The following is an 18,836-nucleotide window of genomic DNA, read 5'->3' as shown; positions in this document are numbered from 1 at the left end:
CTTGTCGGTCATACAACCTTCTTCCCAGCCTGTGGACCTGCCGATGTGGTCAGGGCTGAAGAGCCCTTAGGGGACACGACCACCCCTTCTTCCGTCTAGCTAGGATGTTCCCACCAGAATCATCACCTGGCCCCACCCAGGAAACAACCCCCAGGGCATTTCCTTATTGCCACTCCTGGCTTGACCTCTCACCCTGTCCTCAGACCGGGACCACTTCCAGCTGGGCTCCCTGTCCCACCTGCTCAATGCCAAGGCCACGGGCTACCAGGAGCTGCCAGACTGGCCAGAGGAAGCCCCGGACCCATCTGTGCGCAACGTGGAGGTCAGCAGGAGTGGGGTGGGCAGGGGTGTGCGGAGAGAGGTGGACAGCAGGGAGCCCCGGGGGTGTGCCCGGCCCTCCTGACACCCTCCCCACGTGCAGGAAGAAGACCTCTCCCTTACGGAGACCCACGTGGGCCTGTTGGGCGAGTACACAGAGGTCCCCGCCCCGTGTGCCGTGCGGCCTGCCCTGTGTGCAGTGCTCCCCCAGCCTCTGCTGCCCCCTCTCCCCTGTGTGCTGTCCGCCGTGCCTGCCCCAAACTCTGTCCCTTCCTTGTTGGCAGCCAGGCTCTGTGAGCACCACCCCCACCCTCCAGGGATAGTGCCCCTGCCTGCCCCCCATTACTCCCTCTCAGGGCCAGGGCCAGGGCCAAGTGAAGGATAAGAGGGGCTTTCCTGGTGCCTCAGATGGTGGAGTCTGCCTGCAACGCAGGAGACCCGGATTTGATTCCTGGGTCAGGAAGGTCTCTTGAAGAAGGAAATTGCAACCCACTCCAGTATTGCCTGGAGAATCCCATGGACAGAGGAGCCTGGCAGGCTACAGTCCATGGGGTCTCGAATAGACACGACTGAAGCGACTAACAACTCCTCATCTCTAGGTACCTGAATGGACCAAGTGCTCCAATAGGGAGAAGAGGAAGGAGAAGGAGAAACCCTTCTACTCAGACTCGGAGGGAGAATCGGGCCCCACAGAGTCTGCAGACAGCGGTGAGGAGATGGGCAGGGCTGGGGCCTGTGCATGCGTCTTGTGGCTACCTGTCTGGTGCAAGCGTGTGCTGTTGTGTTACATGGTCATGGGTCCAAGGGAACGTGCACCAGTATGTGTGTTTATGCACCGGAGGAACTGACTGCATGTCCCAGACACGTGTGTGCTTGTGTAGGCCTCTATCCACACGGGTCCATCTGTGTCCCAGCTGGTCTGGTTGGCGTCTGGCTGGGAGCAGTTCAGGGTGTGGGCGGAGGCGGGTAGGGGGAAGAGGTGAGTTTGCTGCATCAGTGCAGAGTCTGAACCTGAGCGCCCAGGGCTCCCCAGGAGGCCAGCTCAGAAGAGGGAAGCCTGAGACTGTCCCTCCACAGACCCCGAGTCCGAGAGTGAATCGGAAAGTAAGAGCAGCAGTGAAAGCGGCTCTGGGGAGTCCAGCAGCGAGTCTGACAACGAAGACCAGGAAGAGGACGAGGAGAAAGGGAGGAGCAGTGAGAGGTGAAGTGACTGGGGGGTTTCAGGGTCTCCTTTGGGAAAGAAGGGCCAACACTCAGCCTTAGTCAGTCTCCTAAGAGCCCCCAAGCCACCTCCTGGGCTGCTGGGGCCTGCGGTCCTTCAGGGCTGCTCACGTGAGGGCTGCAGCCTGGGGAAGCACTCGGGGAGAGGGCCTGAGCTGGCGCAGGCTGGTCTGAACCTCTCACTGCAGCCCAGGTGTGGTGTCCTGTGGTCCGGGCTCCCCACCCTCACCCCCAGTTTTCAAGCTTTCCCTGCTCTTCTGTGAGGCAAGAAGGGGCCATCCAGGCTGGACCCAAGCCCCATTTGCCCCCTCTCTTCCAGTGAACAGAGTGAGGAGGAAGGTAAGAAGAAGAAAATGAAGAAGAGGAAGAAGGTGCCAGAAGGGCAAGAAGGCGGCTTGTCCTCGGATGAGGGCAGCGATTCCAGCAGCAGCTCCTCAGAGTCTGAGATGACATCAGAGACCGAGGAGGAGCAGGTGGAACCTGCCTCCTGGAGGAAAAAAACAGTGAGAGCCTTGGGGTAGAAAGGGGGTTGGCTCATGGCCCAGGGCCCCCTCCACCCTCTGGGCCAGGCCCAGATGTCTCCTCACAACCCAGAACGGGCCAGGGTACTCCCCTTCCACATTCACACCCAATTTTTCTCTTCCAGCCTCCCAGTAGCAAAAGTGCCCCTGCAGCCAAGGAGGTCTCCCTGCTTGACCTAGAGGACTGTGAGTTTGGGTAGAAGTCAGGGGGAAGGAGGCCTGGGGAGGATGATGTAGGAAGGTCCATGGCACCCTGGGCTAGGTTCCCTGGGGCTTCAGGGTAATGGGAGCAGACCGAATATATTTGAGCCTGAGAGGGCAGCGGGTCAACCTCCCCAGGTACAGGGTTGAAGTCAAGGGTGGACATCTGTCTGGAGGCACCAGTTGCCACGTCTCGCTGTCCATGGTGCTGAACTGTCTGCTCCCTGAGCCCTAGGCTCCATGGCCCTATCCAAGCCAATTCCACTTTGCCTCTCCTTTATCATCACATTCCTTGTATGCCCCACAGTCACCCCGGCCAGTGTCCAGCCTGTGTCCCCGCCCACAGTCGTGTCCACTAGCCTGGCTGCTGACCTGGAGGGTCTGACACTCACAGACTCCCCGCTGGTGCCCTCGGTGAGTGGGCTAGGCAGAAATACATCCCTGTGGTATGTCCTACGGTATGGGTTTGTGCGAAGGGGGTGTGATGGAGTGGTAACTCTGAGTCCCCGTTTCCGTGAGCACAGGCGGGGACGAGGCTGGGGCTGGCCCTTTTCTGGTGGATCATTTCCATCCTTCCCACCCCCCTACCCGATCCCCACCAGCTGCTGAGTCCCGTGTCAGGAGCTGGGAGACAGGAGCTGCTGCACCGTGTGGCTGGCGAGGGGCTGGCTGTGGACTACACCTTCAGCCGCCAGCCTTTCTCTGGGGACCCGCACATGGTGTCTGTGCACATCCACTTCTCCAACAGCTCAGACACCCCCATCAAGGCCCTGCACTTGGGCACCCCCAAACTGCCTCCCGGCATCAGCATCCAGGAGTTCCCTGAAATCGGTGCGGAAGGGCCGTGCGCGGAGTAGTTGAGGAAGCTCCGGGGCGGGGACGGGGGTGGGGAGGTCCACAGGTCTGCCTGTGGCTGCTGACAGTCCACTCTGTGCCCAGCTAGGCTCTGGGAGTACAGAGATGGCATCTGCCACAATCCACGCCCCGGTGGACAAGACAGACTAGGAAACGAGCAAGTCCATATCAGGACAGGAGGAGCTTGAGGCTTGACTGATTCAGCGCTGACTTCAGTGGGGTGAGGGCAGGTGGGGGTGGGTGTCTAGATTTTAGGAAGAAACCAGGAAGAGTCTCCAGCAGCCCAGAAAGCCAGGTTCCATAGAAGGCGGTCAGCTGAGGCAGTGGAGGGGAGAAGGAGTGTGGGTTCCAGACCCATCAGGTGATGGGGTCTCCATCTCCCCCTGCTCCTGCCTCCCACTGCTGCAGAGTCCCTGGCACCTGGAGAGTCTGCCACTGTTGTCATGGGCATTAATTTCTGTGACTCAACCCAGGCGGCCAACTTCCAGCTATGGTATGTGTCCAGCTTGTGAAGGAGCGGGAGCGTGGCTGGGAAGAGGAGGGGTCAAAATAAACGGACTGGAGGTGGTGTTAGGTGGGGAGGCATCATGATCTGGACAGTGTCCCAGGACCTCGGGCCTTACCTCCAGACACAGTGCGTGGTGAGGGGAGAGAAGCTGGCCTGACTCCCTCTCTCTGTCTCCTCCGGCCTTCCTAGCACCCAAACCCGACAGTTCTATGTCTCCATTCAGCCACCCGTTGGGGAGCTGATGGCCCCCGTGTTCCTGAGTGAGAATGAGTTCAAGAAGGAACAGGGTGAGTGCTCCCTGGGGGTGGGTGGGACGGGTGCTCAGGACCCTCCTCTGGGGCTTATTCAGCTCCACCGTACAGACATGCTGTGGGAGCCTCAGCTGCTGCACACAGAGGGAGGCCTCGCCCCTTATGACTCCAGCAAAGGCTTCCCAGACCCTCGGACACTTCAGTGAGACCTTGGAGAGAGTTGAGACGCAACCAGGCAGAAGATTCTAGGCCAGGATTCCAGCTTGGGGAAGCATTATGAGTAGGCGTTAATGAAAATTTACAGGAAGCAAGCAGGGGTGCAATTTGCCTTGGGGCCTAGGGATCCTTAGCACTGGGAGGTAGGGAAAACAAAGCTGAAAATATGTTCGGTCTAGTTTCTGGAAACTTTGAATGCTGTGCTAAAAGATTTCCATCCTAAAATTTCAGAGCTGAAAGGGGTCACAGAGGTTATTTGGTATCAACTCCATTAATAGAGGGGTAAGGAGTACAAATTTCATTTTTCTAGCAGTAGAGGAATTATTGAAGTTTTTTGAGCAAAAGTGAAAGTGAAGTCGCTCAGTCGTGTCTAACTCTTTGAGACCGTGGACTGTAGCCCACCAAGCTCCTCCATCCATGGGATTCTCCAGGCAAGGAGTGGGTTGCCATTTCCTTCTCCAAAGAAGGGGCAAAGTTCAGTCTTGGGCTTCAGAAAGCGAAATCTGGCAACATTTACAGTTAGGACTGGAATTGAGAGAATGTGCAGCAGGAAGAAGAGGCAGAACAGTAAAAGTGGAAGGAATCATGGGGCTTCGTGAGCCTGGATTTAAGTTCTGAACCTGCTGCTTGCTTGGTATGTGACCTTGGACTAAATCCTGTGACGAGTTATAAGGCTGTTGACGTGGATTTGATGAGAGATGGTGAGAACCAGGATTAGAGCCACAGCAAAAAGAATGAAAGGCTGAGGTAGGGGAGAGGGACTCCATGGGCATTTGCCGAATGAAAGAGGAGACAGAGACGTGGAAGCTGTCTCTAGAATATCTGGCTTAGAGAGCAGGGAGAATGGCAGTGCTGTTCACCTCGACCAGGGGTTGGCCAACTTTTTCTGTAATGGGCGGTAAAGTAAATGTTTTATTTATATTAAACATTTTAATATTTATTTATTTGGCTGTGCTGGGTCTTAGTTGTAACATGCAGGGTTTTTAGTTGCGGCATGTGAACTCTTGATTGTGGCATATGGGATCTGGTTCCCTGACCAGGGATTGAACCTAGGCCCCCTGCATTGGGAGGGCGAAGTCTTAGCCACTGGACCACCAGGGAAGTCCCAGAAAACATTTTAGGCTTTCTGGGTCATGTGGTCTCTGCTGCAATTTGCCTTTGTAACCCAGGAACAGCCATGGATAATACATACATGAATGAGTGTGGCTGTATTCCAATAAAACTCTATCTATGGACACAGACTTGAATTTCATGTACTTTACATGTGTCATGAAATATCTAGCCTTGATTTTTTTTCCCCCAATGCTTAAAAAATATTAAAAAAAACAAAAACCACATTGTGGACCATGCAGGTGGTATGTTGTATTTGGCCTTCAGGCTCTAATTTGCCAAACCCCTAATCTAGAAGAAATAAGGATGGATCAGGCAAGGGAGAGGGGAAGATCTTGGATAGTTTTGGATGAGCTGCTTTTTGAAATATACGTGGGAAATTCAGGAGGAGGTGTTTCATACACAACTGAAAAATGTGAGTCTGTGCCCAGGAAACACTTCTAGGCTGGAGTCAGGAGCAGAGAGGTGATAACTGAAGCTGTGACTATAAGTGAGATCACCCTGAGGGAGAGATGAATGGGGAGATAAGGAGGCCACAGACCTTTCTTGAGGAAAACTTGTATCCTTCAGGAGAAAAAGGAAGGGAGGGGAAAGAGAAGGAGCAGGGTGTAGGCAGGAGGAGGGATGAGGAGGTAGAAATGTGTCTTGGATAGTCTGCAGGCCAAGATGACCAGAGACCTTCAGGTCCAGCATATAGGGAACTGGTGCCGGCATCAGAGAGAGCGGGTCATCGCCAAAGGGGAGACCGAGGCCAACTGCAGTGGGTTTCTAGAGAGCGGGGCTTGAGGAAGTGAGTCCTCTTTGGAGGCCCTTGGAGGTCAACAGTGAAGGAGAAACAGTATTGGCATCATGGCATGTCTAGCTTCTAGGGAGGACTTAGGAATGAGACTTGATGAGGAGAAACTAAAAGTACAGGACAAGAAAATGTCACTAGATAGGAATGGAGGGGATGAAAGAAACAGGAAGGGTGTGTCTGTTCTCCAGAGGAGAACAATGAAGGGAGTAGCAGAGGGAGGAGAGAGGCTGAGGAGAAGGTGGGCAGGGCAGATGGAGGAGCTTATGTGGCTGGGGAGAGGACAGGAGTGCAGAGATGCCAGCCCTGTGGAGTGAGGGTTTCCAGGGATGCTCTGAAGGCCTGGGGACGTCATGAGCCTGGGCCATGGTTGGAGCTGTTGTCTTGTGTGAAATCAGGGGTCCACCCATGAGGGCTGCTTGTGACTCCTGGACTCGGGCCTGTCTGGTGAGGACCCACAGCAGCTACCAGTGACCTATCTGCAACGAGTCAGCCTCCAGGAGCTGGGGGAGAGTTGAACTTGGGTTGGAGGGCCAACCAGGAAAGACCAAAAGATGTGGGGGCCAGACGGAGGAAACCTCTGAGAACTGACTGGCCTCCAAAACCACTGGCCACTCCCAGGTGGCTGGTAGCCCAGATGTCTGACAGTAGGGAAGCACCAAGTCGGTCTCTGGTCTGCAGTATGGACAGACCCCGGGGTGGGGCGGGGAGAGGCTGACAGAGTCTCCCTAGGGGAGGACACGGCCCAAGAGGGAAGTAGCCCCTCCCCAAGACTGGTGAGGGAGCCCTGCGTAGACCCTGGTGAGAATGCTCAGTGCAGGCCCAGGGGCACCCACCATGGCCTTCACCCTCACCACGACCTCTGCCCCCAGCAAAGCTGACGGGCATGAACGAGATCACAGAGAAGCTCACGCTGCCAGACACCTGTCGGAGTGACCACGTTGTGGTGCAGAAAGTGACGGCCACAGCCAACCTGGGTCGTGTCCCTTGTGGGACATCTGACGAGTACAGGTACTGACTGCCAGCAAGGGGGACGAGATGGGCTCTTGGGCCTGATTGGAAGGAGGGGCCCCGGGCCCCAGTGTTGAGCCCATTCCTCCACCCTTACGCCAGGTTTGCAGGGAGGACGCTGACCAGTGGGAGCCTGGTCCTGCTGACTCTGGACGCCCGGCCTACTGGAGCTGCCCAGCTGACGGTCAACAGCGAGAAGATGGTGATCGGCACCATGCTGGTGAAGGACGTGGTGCAGGCCCTGACCCAGTGATACCAAGGGCTGTGACCTGTGTGACCCCTTCTTGTCCCTCCCTCGTGATGTGTAGGCTACTAGCCTCTCTCTCTCTCTCTCCCCTCATTCCATATAGCATCCAGCGGAGTCCTCTCTCTCTCTCTGGTCATTACCAGGCTCCCTTCTGGTCCCCCTCCCCAAGGGTTCCTTAGTGATCTGTGCAGAGGGATTCCATTCAGCCCTCCCAGCTTGGTGTAGCTATTTATGTGGCAAAAGCTCAATAAAATATCTTCTCCCTAGAGGCTGGCTCATCTTCCCTTTCTTCTGGGTTCTACCTAAGGGGGTGGACTGGGGGGCTAGCTCCCAAGATTGACAGTGTTTGACCCTTGTGAATGACCGCTACTGGTCTTCTAGGTTGAAGCCCCAAGATGACTGTCTTCAAGTCTCCACGCATCTCTATGGAAGAGACACCTGATCAGGATGGAGAGGCCAAGCTGGAAGAACTCCTTGGTCCTCTACAAGCCTCAGCAAAGATTCCTCTTCAACATCTGACTGTCCCTTTTGGTTCCCCTCATGGGCCCTGGAGAAGGAGAACTCATAATCTGGGGAATTCCCAAACATAGGTGCAAGGTTCAAAGTATGTCAACTGCATCTTGATGGGCCTAAAGCCCCCAGTTTGCTGGGGAGATGACTCAAGGGGCGTCTTGGAGAGGGAAGAACAGGAGATGCAGAACAGTGCTTCATCAGATGGCCTGGGGGTCTTGTTAACGTGCAGATTCATATCTGTGGGTCTGGAGTGGGGCCTGAGAGTCTGCATTTCTAACGAGATCCCAGCAACCATGGCTGTGCTCCACACACACACTAGAGGAATGAGGTATAGAGCCTCCACCCTGGGACAAGCCTTCCGGGGGTGGCCGTGGGGGTCAGGGCCTTTTCCTGGTGAGGAAAGAGCCTGAGCAGGCAGTGGTTCCTAAATGGATAAAAGGGGTTCCATAAGCATGTGTTCTGCCAAAAACAAATAGAAAGCTTGTAGAAAGCTTGTAATCCAATAAGTTTAGGAATCACAGATTGAAACCCAGTAAGGTAATTTCCCACAGGCCTTCTCAGAGCCTTTACTACGCTAATGTGCACTGGGACTCCATTTGCTCTTGACCTCGGAATGCATTTGTCCCAGGACCCTTTGATGGACTGTGTTACAGGAAAAACACTCCGGTGACAGTTGGAGATGTAGGATCTCAGCCCTGATCCTCCATAACCAAGACTTCAGTCCTTTGACCACCCCATCCCCCAGCCCTGTCAGGGAAGAGGCCCTGAGCAGGTCTGTTTAGGGACAGACAGGGTGGAGCCAGTGTGGCCCTCTTCTCAGGGAAGGAGAACAAAGGCGGTGTCAGGGGACAGCCCTGCCCTTGCCTCCGGGGACTTGCCAGGCTCTGTGGCACCAGAGGGCAGCTGGGGCTGCTACCTGTGTGAGAGCCTTGGGGCCCCAGAGTCCCCCTGAGATCACTGTTTTTATCACTGCAGGTTCTGAGAGGGGACTGATCCACCATTCAGGGGTCACTCAAATGGTGGACTGGTTCTTGCTGTGTCTCTAAATCAGCACTGCCTGCAACAGGAGAAAGAACGTGAGGGCAATTTTCTAAAAAATCAGAACAAGGACCATCCGAGAATTCCTTACCAACCTGGACTTTGCAGTGCAGGCCCCCAAGTGGGTTCTGTAGGAACCAGAAGCACAGAAGGCATGTCCTCTGCCATCCCCCACGGAGCCCACAGCCCAGGTTCCCAGAACCTTGTGGAAAGGGAACCTGGGTCTCCAGCCCCTAAGTGAGAGTGCAGAGCCCAGGAACCTCAGTCACAGCCCTGTGCTGGTTCCCCTGGAGCAAATCCCAGGCTGTGGGGTTAGCAGCAGCAACCATTCCTGAGAAGATGGTTCTCGAGCATGAGACAGCCTCGGGAGAGGTAGGAGAGCTGGGCATGAGCAGGGAGAGTCTGGGTCTGCAGCTGGTGAGGAGGAGGAGCCTTGCTGGGAAAGCTGGCACTGAGGAAGCAGGCAGAAGCAGCAATCTTCAACCTTTCAAGGAAAGCAAAAGGGCCCCATTCTGTTTTAGGGGATGGTCTGCAGTGATTAAATGTCGGTCAGAGGGGAAGGGTTTTGGGCCGCCCCGCCCTCAGCCCAACCTGTGTCTTCTAAAACCCCTAGATCAACAGCCAAACCTCCTATGGCCCTGCCACGTCGGCATCCCTGAGTGAGTGTCGGCAGGGATGAGCCTCCCTGGTGGACACAGATCAGACATGCAGGACCTGGAAGGGGCTCCCTTCTCCCCAGAATATTCTTCTTTCCAATCTCTGTCATATCCTGGATCATGTCACTGATTCAAGTCTGCCACTGTGGCCACAGGCTTCCTCTATCTCATGTATCCCGTGACAGCGCTGAGGGGCAGCCAGAGAGCTGGGCCCAGGACTAGGGGGTTCACATGGGGCCCAGGATGACAGAGAAACCTAGGAAGGGCTCTGTTGGCACTCAGGGAGGACTGGGGTGGGGGCAGAAATGGACAGAAGCCCAGGGATTGGCACTGAGGCAGAAGGTGCCCCTGGTGAGGGTTGGGTAGAGCATTAGTGAGGACCAGAAAGTCTGAGTGTGGTCTGAGCCAGAACACAGGCCTTGACAGGACAATGAACTCCATGAGGGGTTGAGAATGGGAACCCAGTCCAGGATCGCTTCAAAGCAGTGTCCTGGCAAATGGGTACAAGGAATGGGTGCGGTTTCTGGCCAGGCGGCTATAGCTGGCTAGCCACGATGTCTGGGGGACAGATTCATCTAGGGACCCTAAGGAAGTGTCTGCAACAAGGATCCCAGAGTGAGGGGGGCAGTGCTAGTTTTGCCCAGGTCTGAACTTACCCCGCCCCAGCCCCTAGGCTAATTCAGCACCTTTTCCTGGGCATCTTGAGAGTCACCTCTTTGGCAGAGTCTTCAGATCAAAGGGAGGGGATGTTAGGTCTATAACTCACTGTGCCCAGGATTTCCCCTGGCTTTACTGGGCAAAGGAGACTTCTGACCCACCCCCCGCCCCCAAGGCCTGGCTCCTGGATAGCCAGGGTCCTCATTACTAGTTTCTTTTTTAAAATACTTATTTGGCTGAGTCAGCTCTTAGTTGCGGCATATGGGATCTTCCGTTGCCACATGCAGGCTCACTAGATGCCACTTGGTTTCTCTGGTTGTGGCGCATGCAGGGGTTTAGTTGCTCTGTGGCATATGGAGTGTTGGTTCCCCAGCCAGGAATCAAACCTGTGTCCCCTGCATTGCAAGGCAGATTCTTTACCACTGGACCACCAGGGAAGTCCCCCTCACCATCAGTTTCTTCTCCGCCTCCCCAGCCACATTCAGGGCCCTCTCTGTCACTCCCATTTCTACTGTGGCTACACATGAAGCAGGGTGGGGGTGGGGAAAGGCCCGCCTCAGGTATCTTCTTCCTTGTCAAGCATCTGAGCAGCCAGCAAGTGCTCGGCACTGTGGTGGCAAAGAGGCTGTGGGCTGATAACCACCCAGGACTGGGGTGTGAACCATGGAGGGACTGCTCATCCCAGTAGATCCTGTCTCATGCCACCAGCCTGCAACTGGCTGCAGAGCCTGCTGGACTGGGAGAGCCCCAGCTCAGGGGTGGGCCAGGAGAGCTGCTGAGGGAGGGTATGCACAGACCAGCATCCTCAAGGAGATGAGCTGGTCTTCCTTCTTCCACAGCCTGGTCAGTGTTATCTCCCAGGGCCAAGAGAAGGATGGTGAGCCAGTGCCTGGAAGGGTGGGGCTCAGGACAGAGGTTTGAAATGTGCACCTTCCTGGATCTTCTACCTGATGGTGCTGGCTTGAACCTGTTTTCTTCTACCCTATTGTCTCCTCTCTCCCCTCATCCCACTAACCTGTCTACCAAGAAAGAGCACTTGGGGCCTGCATTGTTAATCCTGACCACTGGGAACCCCACCCTGATGGCCCCATGACTACCAAGGATGCTTGGGCGTCTCTGGGCCTCGGCATGGTGTGGAGGAAGGTGAGCGATGCTGGGGGTTACTTACCTGAATGGCACCTTCACCCTGAATATCACTTCTTATCTGCTGCCAGGGACTCTAACTTTAGTCCCTTTTCAGATCTGCCCGTGAGTCCACCTGAGTGGTACTTCCCAGTGGTACCTGGAGAATAAAGGTTGCTAACAGCTCAGCAAAATGCTTCTGTCTGGGATCTTCCCAGACACGTGTCCCTGTCTTTGGGACTATGTAAAAAAAAACAAAAAACAACTTTATTCGTAGACCGAATAACCCATGTAATTAGTATTCAGATCAAGAAACAGATAGCAGCGTTGATATTTTGGTCAGAGATCAATCACAGAGCTCTGAAACGATTCTACCCCGGTCTGCAAATGGCAGTGGGATCCCAGAAGGCCAGCACAGACTTGTGTCCGGTAATGCCAACATGGTACCATATGGGGCTCTCTGGGGTCCCTGTGGCAGGGGATGAGGTGTGTGGAAATAAGTGGGGGTTGTCTTGTTTTGGCTGAGGGAGAATGTGAGGAAACAGTTCTAAGGAGGAACTCGTGGGCAAGGTGGCCTTGATGGAGGTCTTGATTTGCACCTGCAGAGGGCAGGCAGGGAGACGGTGAGGCATGGTCCTTCTCACTTGGACCAAGGCCAGACGGAGACCCCGTGCTCCGGGAAACCCCTCAACCTCAGTCTCCTCAGCTATAAAATGAGGGGGAGGGCCCCTCAGGTTCCTGTCTCTCCTTTCGTTGAGACCCTAGGCATCCCCTTACCCCTTTACAAGCATCTCATGACAACCAGCACTCTCCTCCCACTGTGACCAATGAGTGAGCCAACCTCTGGTGATCTCTGCTTCCTGGCATTTGCCCCCTGGAGTCATCCCCTCCTGCATCTCATCACGGTTGGCGTGTGTAAACAACAGAATACTGTAGAAGCCAGAGTCTGTTATTTTGGAGATGAGCTTATGACACTCCCCTCACCTCCATCTTAGCAGCCCCCTGGAGCAGTCCCTGTAAGGAGGAACCAAGTGAATCTGGGGTGGGTGGAGTTGGGAGACAGATCCAGCTCCAGGCAAAGCTTCAAATGACTGCAGTTCTGGCTGAGAGCTTGACTGCAACCTCAGGAGACAGCCTGAGCCAGAAACACCCAGATAAGTCCGTCCTGGATTCCTGACTCTCAGAAATTGTGTGAAAATGAATATTTGTTGTTCTAACCAGCCTCACTTCTGGATAACTTAACAGCGTACATGAATACAATCCAGCCCTTGACCCAGGTCCTAGGGTTTTGGAAACGTCCTCAGAGCAAGCCTGGGCTCCCAGCTCTGGCCTTTGGAGCAAACTTCTGCCACATTCAGTGTCAGTGGTGTGCTGGAGCCGGCTTGGGAGCATCCGCTGGTATCACACTGGCAGGTTGAAATCAGCCACTATCCAGGTGGGGATAGTGGTAAAGAACCCGCTTGCCAATGCAGGAGACATAATGAGACACAGGTTCAATTCCTGGGTTGGGAAGATACTCTAGAGAAGGGTGTGACAGCCCACCGCAGTATTCTGGCCTAGAGAATCCTTTGGACAGAGGAGCCTGGCAGGCTACAGTTCATGGTGGTTGCAAAGAGTCAGACATGACTGAAGCTTCTTAGCTGCACGCATGGTCTTTATGCCACAGAAATTGGTGAATACTGCAAGTCACTCCCCTCCCTGTGGCCAACTGTCAACACTTACCAGCACACCTCTGCCCTGAACTGTCCCCATCCCTGTATCTCCTTAAACAATTATATTTCAAGTTTAAAAAGTAAAATAACCACCTGTGTCTGCTTACCCAGTTTAAGAACTAAAGCACTCATCAATTCAGCAGATACCCACTGGATTCCTCGTCTCAAGAGCGCTTCCCTCCCCACCTGGAATAAATCAGTGTTCTAAATGTTACTATGTTTATCAAGGCCATGCATTTTGGGGTACTTTTACTACATACAGATGTATTCCTAAACAATATATTGTACTTTGTGACTGTAATATACTGCCTGTTTAGCAATTTTATATAAACGGCATCGTAGAGTATGTATTCTTCTACATTCTGCTTTTTTCATTCAATGTTGTGTATGAGTCATCCATGTTGATACGATTAGCTTTATTTCAGTACTTTTACTTATATACAGTATTCCATTGTGTATGTGTGTGCATGCTCAGTTGTTGAGTGATGTCTGATTCTTTGCAACCCCATGGAGTGTAGCCCACCAGGCTCCTCTGTCCATGGAATTTTCCAAGTTGAGTACTGGAGTGGGTTGCCATTTTGTATGACTAGACCACAATTTATCAATCCATTCTCCTGTCGATAGGTATGTAAGGTATTTATTTTTGCAATTTTGAATAACACCTATCGGAACTTCTAACCTCAACTTCTGCCTCTTTAACATGTGGGCAAGTTTCTCTAACACGTTACCCCAGGAGTGGGATTCCTGGCGGTAGCACATACACACCTGCAACTTAACATTGCCAAATTGCTTTCCAGGGTAGCTGTACTTCACATCAAGAATACTCATGGTATCATCATTCATAATAGTCCAATTCACATTGCCAATCACCAGGAGAATGGAGAAGCAAATATGGCATATCAATACAATGGAATACCACTTACCAATAAAAGGGCTTAACTACTGCTACCTGCATCAACATGGATGAATCCTGTCGAATGAAAGAAGCTAAAAATTTAGATGAAGTCCTAAAACAGGCAGAATGAATCTGTGAGAAAAGTGACTACAGGATTAGTTATCTCAAGGAGAAGGGGATGAAGTGGAAAGGGGCATGATGGAACCTTGTGGGGTTCTGGAAGGAGTCCATGCCTTGGTGTGGGTAGTGGTTACCTGGGTGTATATGTAGGAAAAAAGCATCAAACTGGATACCAAAGACTGTGTACTCTGTGCATTCTGTATGTGGGTTAGCCATCGATTTGAAAAATGTAGAAAATAAAACCCACAACCAAAGTGGCTGAACCAGTTTACACCCTGACTGGCAGTGAGTTTGCCGCCGGGAGAGTGAGCCTTTTCATTGCATCTGTCCAGGGAGTGTGGAATGGTATCCTTCTGTGTTCATTTGCATTTCCTTGGTTGTGGGTGAGTGTAGGCATCTTGAGATAGGTTTGTTGGACACTTGCGCTTCCACTCCTGTCAATGGCCCATTCCCATCTTTTGTCTATTTTTCTATTTGCCTCACTGTAGAAGTTCCCACATATTTTGGAAACCAGTCCTTTGTAGATCATATATTGCGAATACCTTTCTCCAGTGTATGACTTTCAAGTTTTAAACTTGAGAACCCAGAGGTTTTAATTCCAATGTGGTCAAAGTTATCAATTTTCCTTTATACTCTGTGCTTGCTCCACATTCACAAATCTTGTCTGTACTCCAGTGTAATAAAAATATTTTCCTAATATTGTTTTCTAAAAAAATTTCCTGGCAACCGAACAACAAAAAATTTCCAAGTAATGCTGTATACATTTGCTTTTTTAGCCCACTTAAAATTTCCATTTGTGTATGATGAAAGGTGGGGCTGATCTAGTTTCTTTTATTCCACTTAAAAGGGCATTAAAAAAAACTCAAAAAAAACAAAGTGGTTTCTTTTGCACAGAGCTTGGCAAAAGCTGAGTAGACACTATATGCTTACTTTACTTTGTGGTCTTGAATTCCTAAAGGAATCTCCCTTCTGATCTTTTCCAGCCAGGAAAGTTATTTTCTCCCTGCAGTCTCTTTTCTTCTTTTAGCTCTCTGCCTGCTGTGGAGGCACCAAACACCTGAGCATATAAAAGAATACCAGGTTCCCTCCTGGTACATGCATTTAAAACTTAGTCCAGCCAATTACAGTTACACTCAAAACCTGTGTTATAAATCTGGGGCTTGACTGCAGAGATGGTGCCAGGCATGGCTGGGCTCAAAGGCTATTTGTTGACTAGGAGAATGGATAATGCTGCCTGTTTGTTCCTGCTACTTCAGTGACCAGCTGCGGGGACTTGACCAAGTCATGTAATACCTCCACCTCTGCCTCTTTCCGCACCCGGCCCTGTGTACTACAGGCATCTAGTCAGGGGTACTGTTCTTCCTGTATAACCTGCAAGCCTGGCCAAGTCAGAGCAGGCAGCCAGGACTCACCAAACGCATGAGTGTATGTGCATGCACCCACCCCTTCCTTCATTGCCTACATTGCGCTCTGGGGTCAGTCAGAAGGTAGTACACATGTAAGGGTGCTGGACATTTTGTTCTTATCTGGTTAAAGCTTTAGGCTCTGAAGCCAGAAGACTGCCTGGGTTTGAGTCCTCACTTTTCTACTTAAACTGGGAGTCCTTAAGCTAGTTACTTCTCTGAGCTTGAGTTTCCTTGTCTGCAAATGGGTTAATGCAGGTGAAACACTTGGAACTGTGCCAAGCACAGGCCAAGTACTCAGTCAAGTACAAGGTCAACTGTATTCTCATTATTACTGCAACATAAAGTTTTAAGAAGAGGGATTTTATGCAGCACAAATTTCTGTTCCAAGACACCTGAAAGATGCCTTCCTTTTCTTACAGCTGGGAGTTTTAAAATATGAAAGAGCTCCCAGGTACTGTTGCCTTGGGCACTATTCCAGTTTCCGGTTCTTCTCTTGCTCAGCTTTGGGTCAGGGAAGAAAAAGCATGAGCTGCATGAGGCCCCTGGATAGGCTGGGCTTGATTCTTTGAATTAATGACCAAATTTAAAATTAGGAAGATTGCACATTAAAAAAACCCCCCAAAAACACAAAAACTGCTTCTCCAGCTTGTCTTGAAAGATTCGGCCGGGCTGAGATGTCATTCCTGCACAGCATCCATCAGCTAATCCTCCTTAGATGTAACTGGGGCCTTCCTGGTGCTGCCATACACCCTCAGTTGGCTCCTGTGCTGTAGGTATCCGGGTGTGGCACTCCCTGAGAGGACAAGCAAGATACATCACCTCAGATGAGTTGTTCTACGCTGTTTGTGAGCCAGGGTGGGACTTGTGGGTGGGTTGCTCTTAGAGAAGGAAGAGCTCCAGATAGGGCTGGTGTGGGAGGGTTCCAGGGAAACTAAACCAGGAGGCAGGGAATTCCTGGGCAGCTGAAATGGGGCATCTTCAGGAGGGAGGGGGAAACGCTCAAGCAGCCCCTCTGAAGGGGAAGAGAGAGTGGAGCAGTTTATGGCTAGGGGGTGCCAGGGTCCCCTCTTGCACTCCCCTGCCGCCATCACCTCTCTGCCCAGAACCTCAGCAACCCATGGGAGCTCCTGCACGGGGACATTCTACGGATGGAGACTGGCCAGCTCTCACTGTCACTCTGAGTCCTTCTGTGGACTTACTACGCCAGCGTCTGTTCCTACCCTTTCTCCCATTAATCCTCCCACCACAAAAAGCTAGACCTTGACTCCCTCCCCTCATCCATTAGATCCAGGCCAACCTCATCAGCCTGCCAGGAAGGCAGCAGACCTGTCTCCCCAACTGCCAGGAGGAACCTTAAGCAGAGTAAGTGCTTTATAAAATAGTATGATGGTGATGCTGAGGTAATATACGTGAACACTTAGGCTCAACAACGCCCATCCCTTTTCTCCCTACCACAGTCCTTTATTTCTCCCCTTTCACTGTCAAACCTCTACGAAGTCTGCAGTAACATCTTAAAAGATATCTGATACTATCATTCTCCTGTTCACCATTTTTAATAGTTCCCAGATGTCTGCAAAATAAAGGCCCTTCACGAACTGGGCCCAAGCTTGCCTCCTGCGGTATCAGCACGCATTATCCTCTGCCCTGGTCAGGAGCCTCTCTGTTCTGCACTCTTTCTCAGCTTTCGCCTGCCCTTCTGCCTGGAATGCCACCTCCGTTTCCGTACCTGCCCGGGGTTTCAGCCCGGGGTCCGCTCCTACCCCAAAGACGCCCTCCCTGACCACAGTCTGACCCCACCGCCGGGTCCCTCCTCCACTCTCCAGGAAGTTTTCCTTTCGCAGTCTGGAAAGAGCGTCGGAAGCGGCTTCCCGGGGAACTACAGTCCATAAGGGGATCCCTGATGTCCTTGGAACTTTCCGGAATCCCCTGACGCCCGCGCAGTCCACCCCCGGTCCAGCACACGAAGCAGCCGATCTAGGTGAGCACGCCTGCTGGAACCGAGGAGTGGGGTTGGACAGGGGCGCGTCGCGCAGGCTGTCTCCAAGGAGGGGTTCTTTGGCAGAAAAGGAGCTTGGACACCGTAAAGACAGCTTTATTGACAAAGCGCGTTGCCGCCCCGTCGCAGGGGCTTGTAAATGGCGCTCTGTAAGGGATAAACTGAGGCCCTAAGAGATAAGGGACGTGATCAGGGTCACTAGGTGAGTGGCATGCTCCACTTGGACCCCTGAACTCCTGGGGCGGGGGGCAGGGTGCGGGGTGCCGAGCGCGCCCCCAACTGGGCGCCCGGCTCTGGGTGGGCGGCTGAGCCCTCGGCCCGGCCTGCTGGAAGGGGCGGGGCCCCGGGCGGGGCCGACACAGGTGCTTCGCATCCGGCCGTGGGGGGGTGGGGGGAGCGGCTCGGCGGGGCTTTATAAGCGGCCGCGAGTGCGGCGCTGTGAGCGGCTCGCTGCAAAAATAGTGCCCACGTGTCTGCGCGTCCCTCGCTGAGCCGGTCAGCCGCCCGCCGGCCGGTCCGTCCGTCCCGCAGGGCCACGCCATCCCCATGGCGTTTCCACTGGTAAGAGCTGCCCGCCGCCCGCCGGGGCGGGGCTGGGCGGGGCCGCGGTCAGGGCCGCGGTAGCTAACGGTCCGCGCGCAGCCTCGGCCGGTACCGCGGTCCCCTCCTCCCCCGCCCCCACCCGTGCGCGCGAGTCCCGGGCGGGGCACGGGTCACGTGCCTGCGGGCGTGGGGCCTCGTGGAGGGGTGTGTGGCGAAGGAGGGGTAGGGAGCCTCCTCGTGACTCAGGGCCTTTGGGCTTAAAGGCGCCGCGGCCCTCCGGGGGCGGCCGGTGAGGCCTCCGAGCTGCGCTGCAGACTCCCGTCGGCCTCGAGTGTATGTCCAGACGGGAGCTGACCGGACGGAAGGGCGCCTCCGCGCCCGGAACTTTTCCTTCTCCCACAGCCGTCGCACGTGAGAGCCGAAGCCACCGGCGCCGGGAGCTCACTTGCCTCGCCACGTCCCACGCGAGCCTCGTTCGTACCCAGTGGGCAGCGGGGGAGGGCGGGGCGGGGCCGGGCCGCAGGCGACATAGGCCCTCGCGCAGGGCCCCGGGTCACGGGAGACCGCCACGACGGCAGTGGGCGCGGCTCCTTTAAGGCGGAGGGATTAGGCCCCTCGTGCCTTCTGCACGCGCTTCCCCGGCCGAGGAGGTCACGTGGCTTCACACGTTCTGCTGGAGCTGGAATACTGGGGCAGGGTTGGCTAGGTGGGGTCCAGCACCAGTGGGTGGGTTGACCTGCACGTGCGGCGCGGCTTGGAGCTGGGGAGCCGCGCAGGTGAGCTGGGTCCTGGAGGCATAGGCATGGGTCTTGCAGGATATGGAGGCGCCCGTGGAGCCAAGCTAGGCCGCGCCAGACTCTTTTTTCCTAACCCGGGCTCTCTAGGTAGCGGAGAAGCGTGCAAGTGACCTTGGCCTTGTCATTCTC

General features: G+C 54.0%; 2 protein-coding genes across 13 annotated transcripts in view; both read left to right on the top strand.

Moving 5' to 3' along the window:
* Positions 1-7,518, top strand: part of AP3B2 (adaptor related protein complex 3 subunit beta 2) — a 36,903-nt gene extending 29,385 nt beyond the window's left edge. The window contains exons 16-26 of the mRNA NM_001243335.1: positions 204-322; positions 918-1,026; positions 1,396-1,519; positions 1,859-2,042; positions 2,186-2,246; positions 2,569-2,675; positions 2,864-3,092; positions 3,525-3,609; positions 3,814-3,911; positions 6,867-7,005; positions 7,108-7,518. Of these exons, the coding sequence (NP_001230264.1) occupies positions 204-322; positions 918-1,026; positions 1,396-1,519; positions 1,859-2,042; positions 2,186-2,246; positions 2,569-2,675; positions 2,864-3,092; positions 3,525-3,609; positions 3,814-3,911; positions 6,867-7,005; positions 7,108-7,258 (1,406 nt within the window). The 3' untranslated portion in view covers positions 7,259-7,518. The remainder of the gene's footprint in view (positions 1-203; positions 323-917; positions 1,027-1,395; positions 1,520-1,858; positions 2,043-2,185; positions 2,247-2,568; positions 2,676-2,863; positions 3,093-3,524; positions 3,610-3,813; positions 3,912-6,866; positions 7,006-7,107) is intronic.
* Positions 7,519-17,174: 9,656 nt separating this feature from the next.
* Positions 17,175-18,836, top strand: part of CPEB1 (cytoplasmic polyadenylation element binding protein 1) — a 110,458-nt gene continuing 108,796 nt past the window's right edge. For 6 of the 12 annotated variants that reach the window (XM_024982334.2, XM_024982328.2, XM_024982327.2 and 3 more), the window contains exon 1: positions 18,246-18,383. In XM_024982334.2, the coding sequence (XP_024838102.1) occupies positions 18,246-18,383 (138 nt within the window). Of the gene's footprint in view, positions 17,350-17,382; positions 17,570-17,846; positions 17,929-18,245; positions 18,384-18,555; positions 18,687-18,836 lie in introns of those variants that run through there. The other 6 variants (XM_024982331.2, XM_024982330.2, XM_024982337.2 and 3 more) reach the window with 4 other exon arrangements.

Source organism: Bos taurus, chromosome 21 (genome assembly GCF_002263795.3).
Source record: "Bos taurus isolate L1 Dominette 01449 registration number 42190680 breed Hereford chromosome 21, ARS-UCD2.0, whole genome shotgun sequence".
Lineage (NCBI taxonomy): Eukaryota > Metazoa > Chordata > Mammalia > Artiodactyla > Bovidae > Bos > Bos taurus.
The sequence above is the reverse complement of the archived record's forward strand: the minus strand, read 5'-3'. Positions and strand labels throughout refer to the sequence as shown.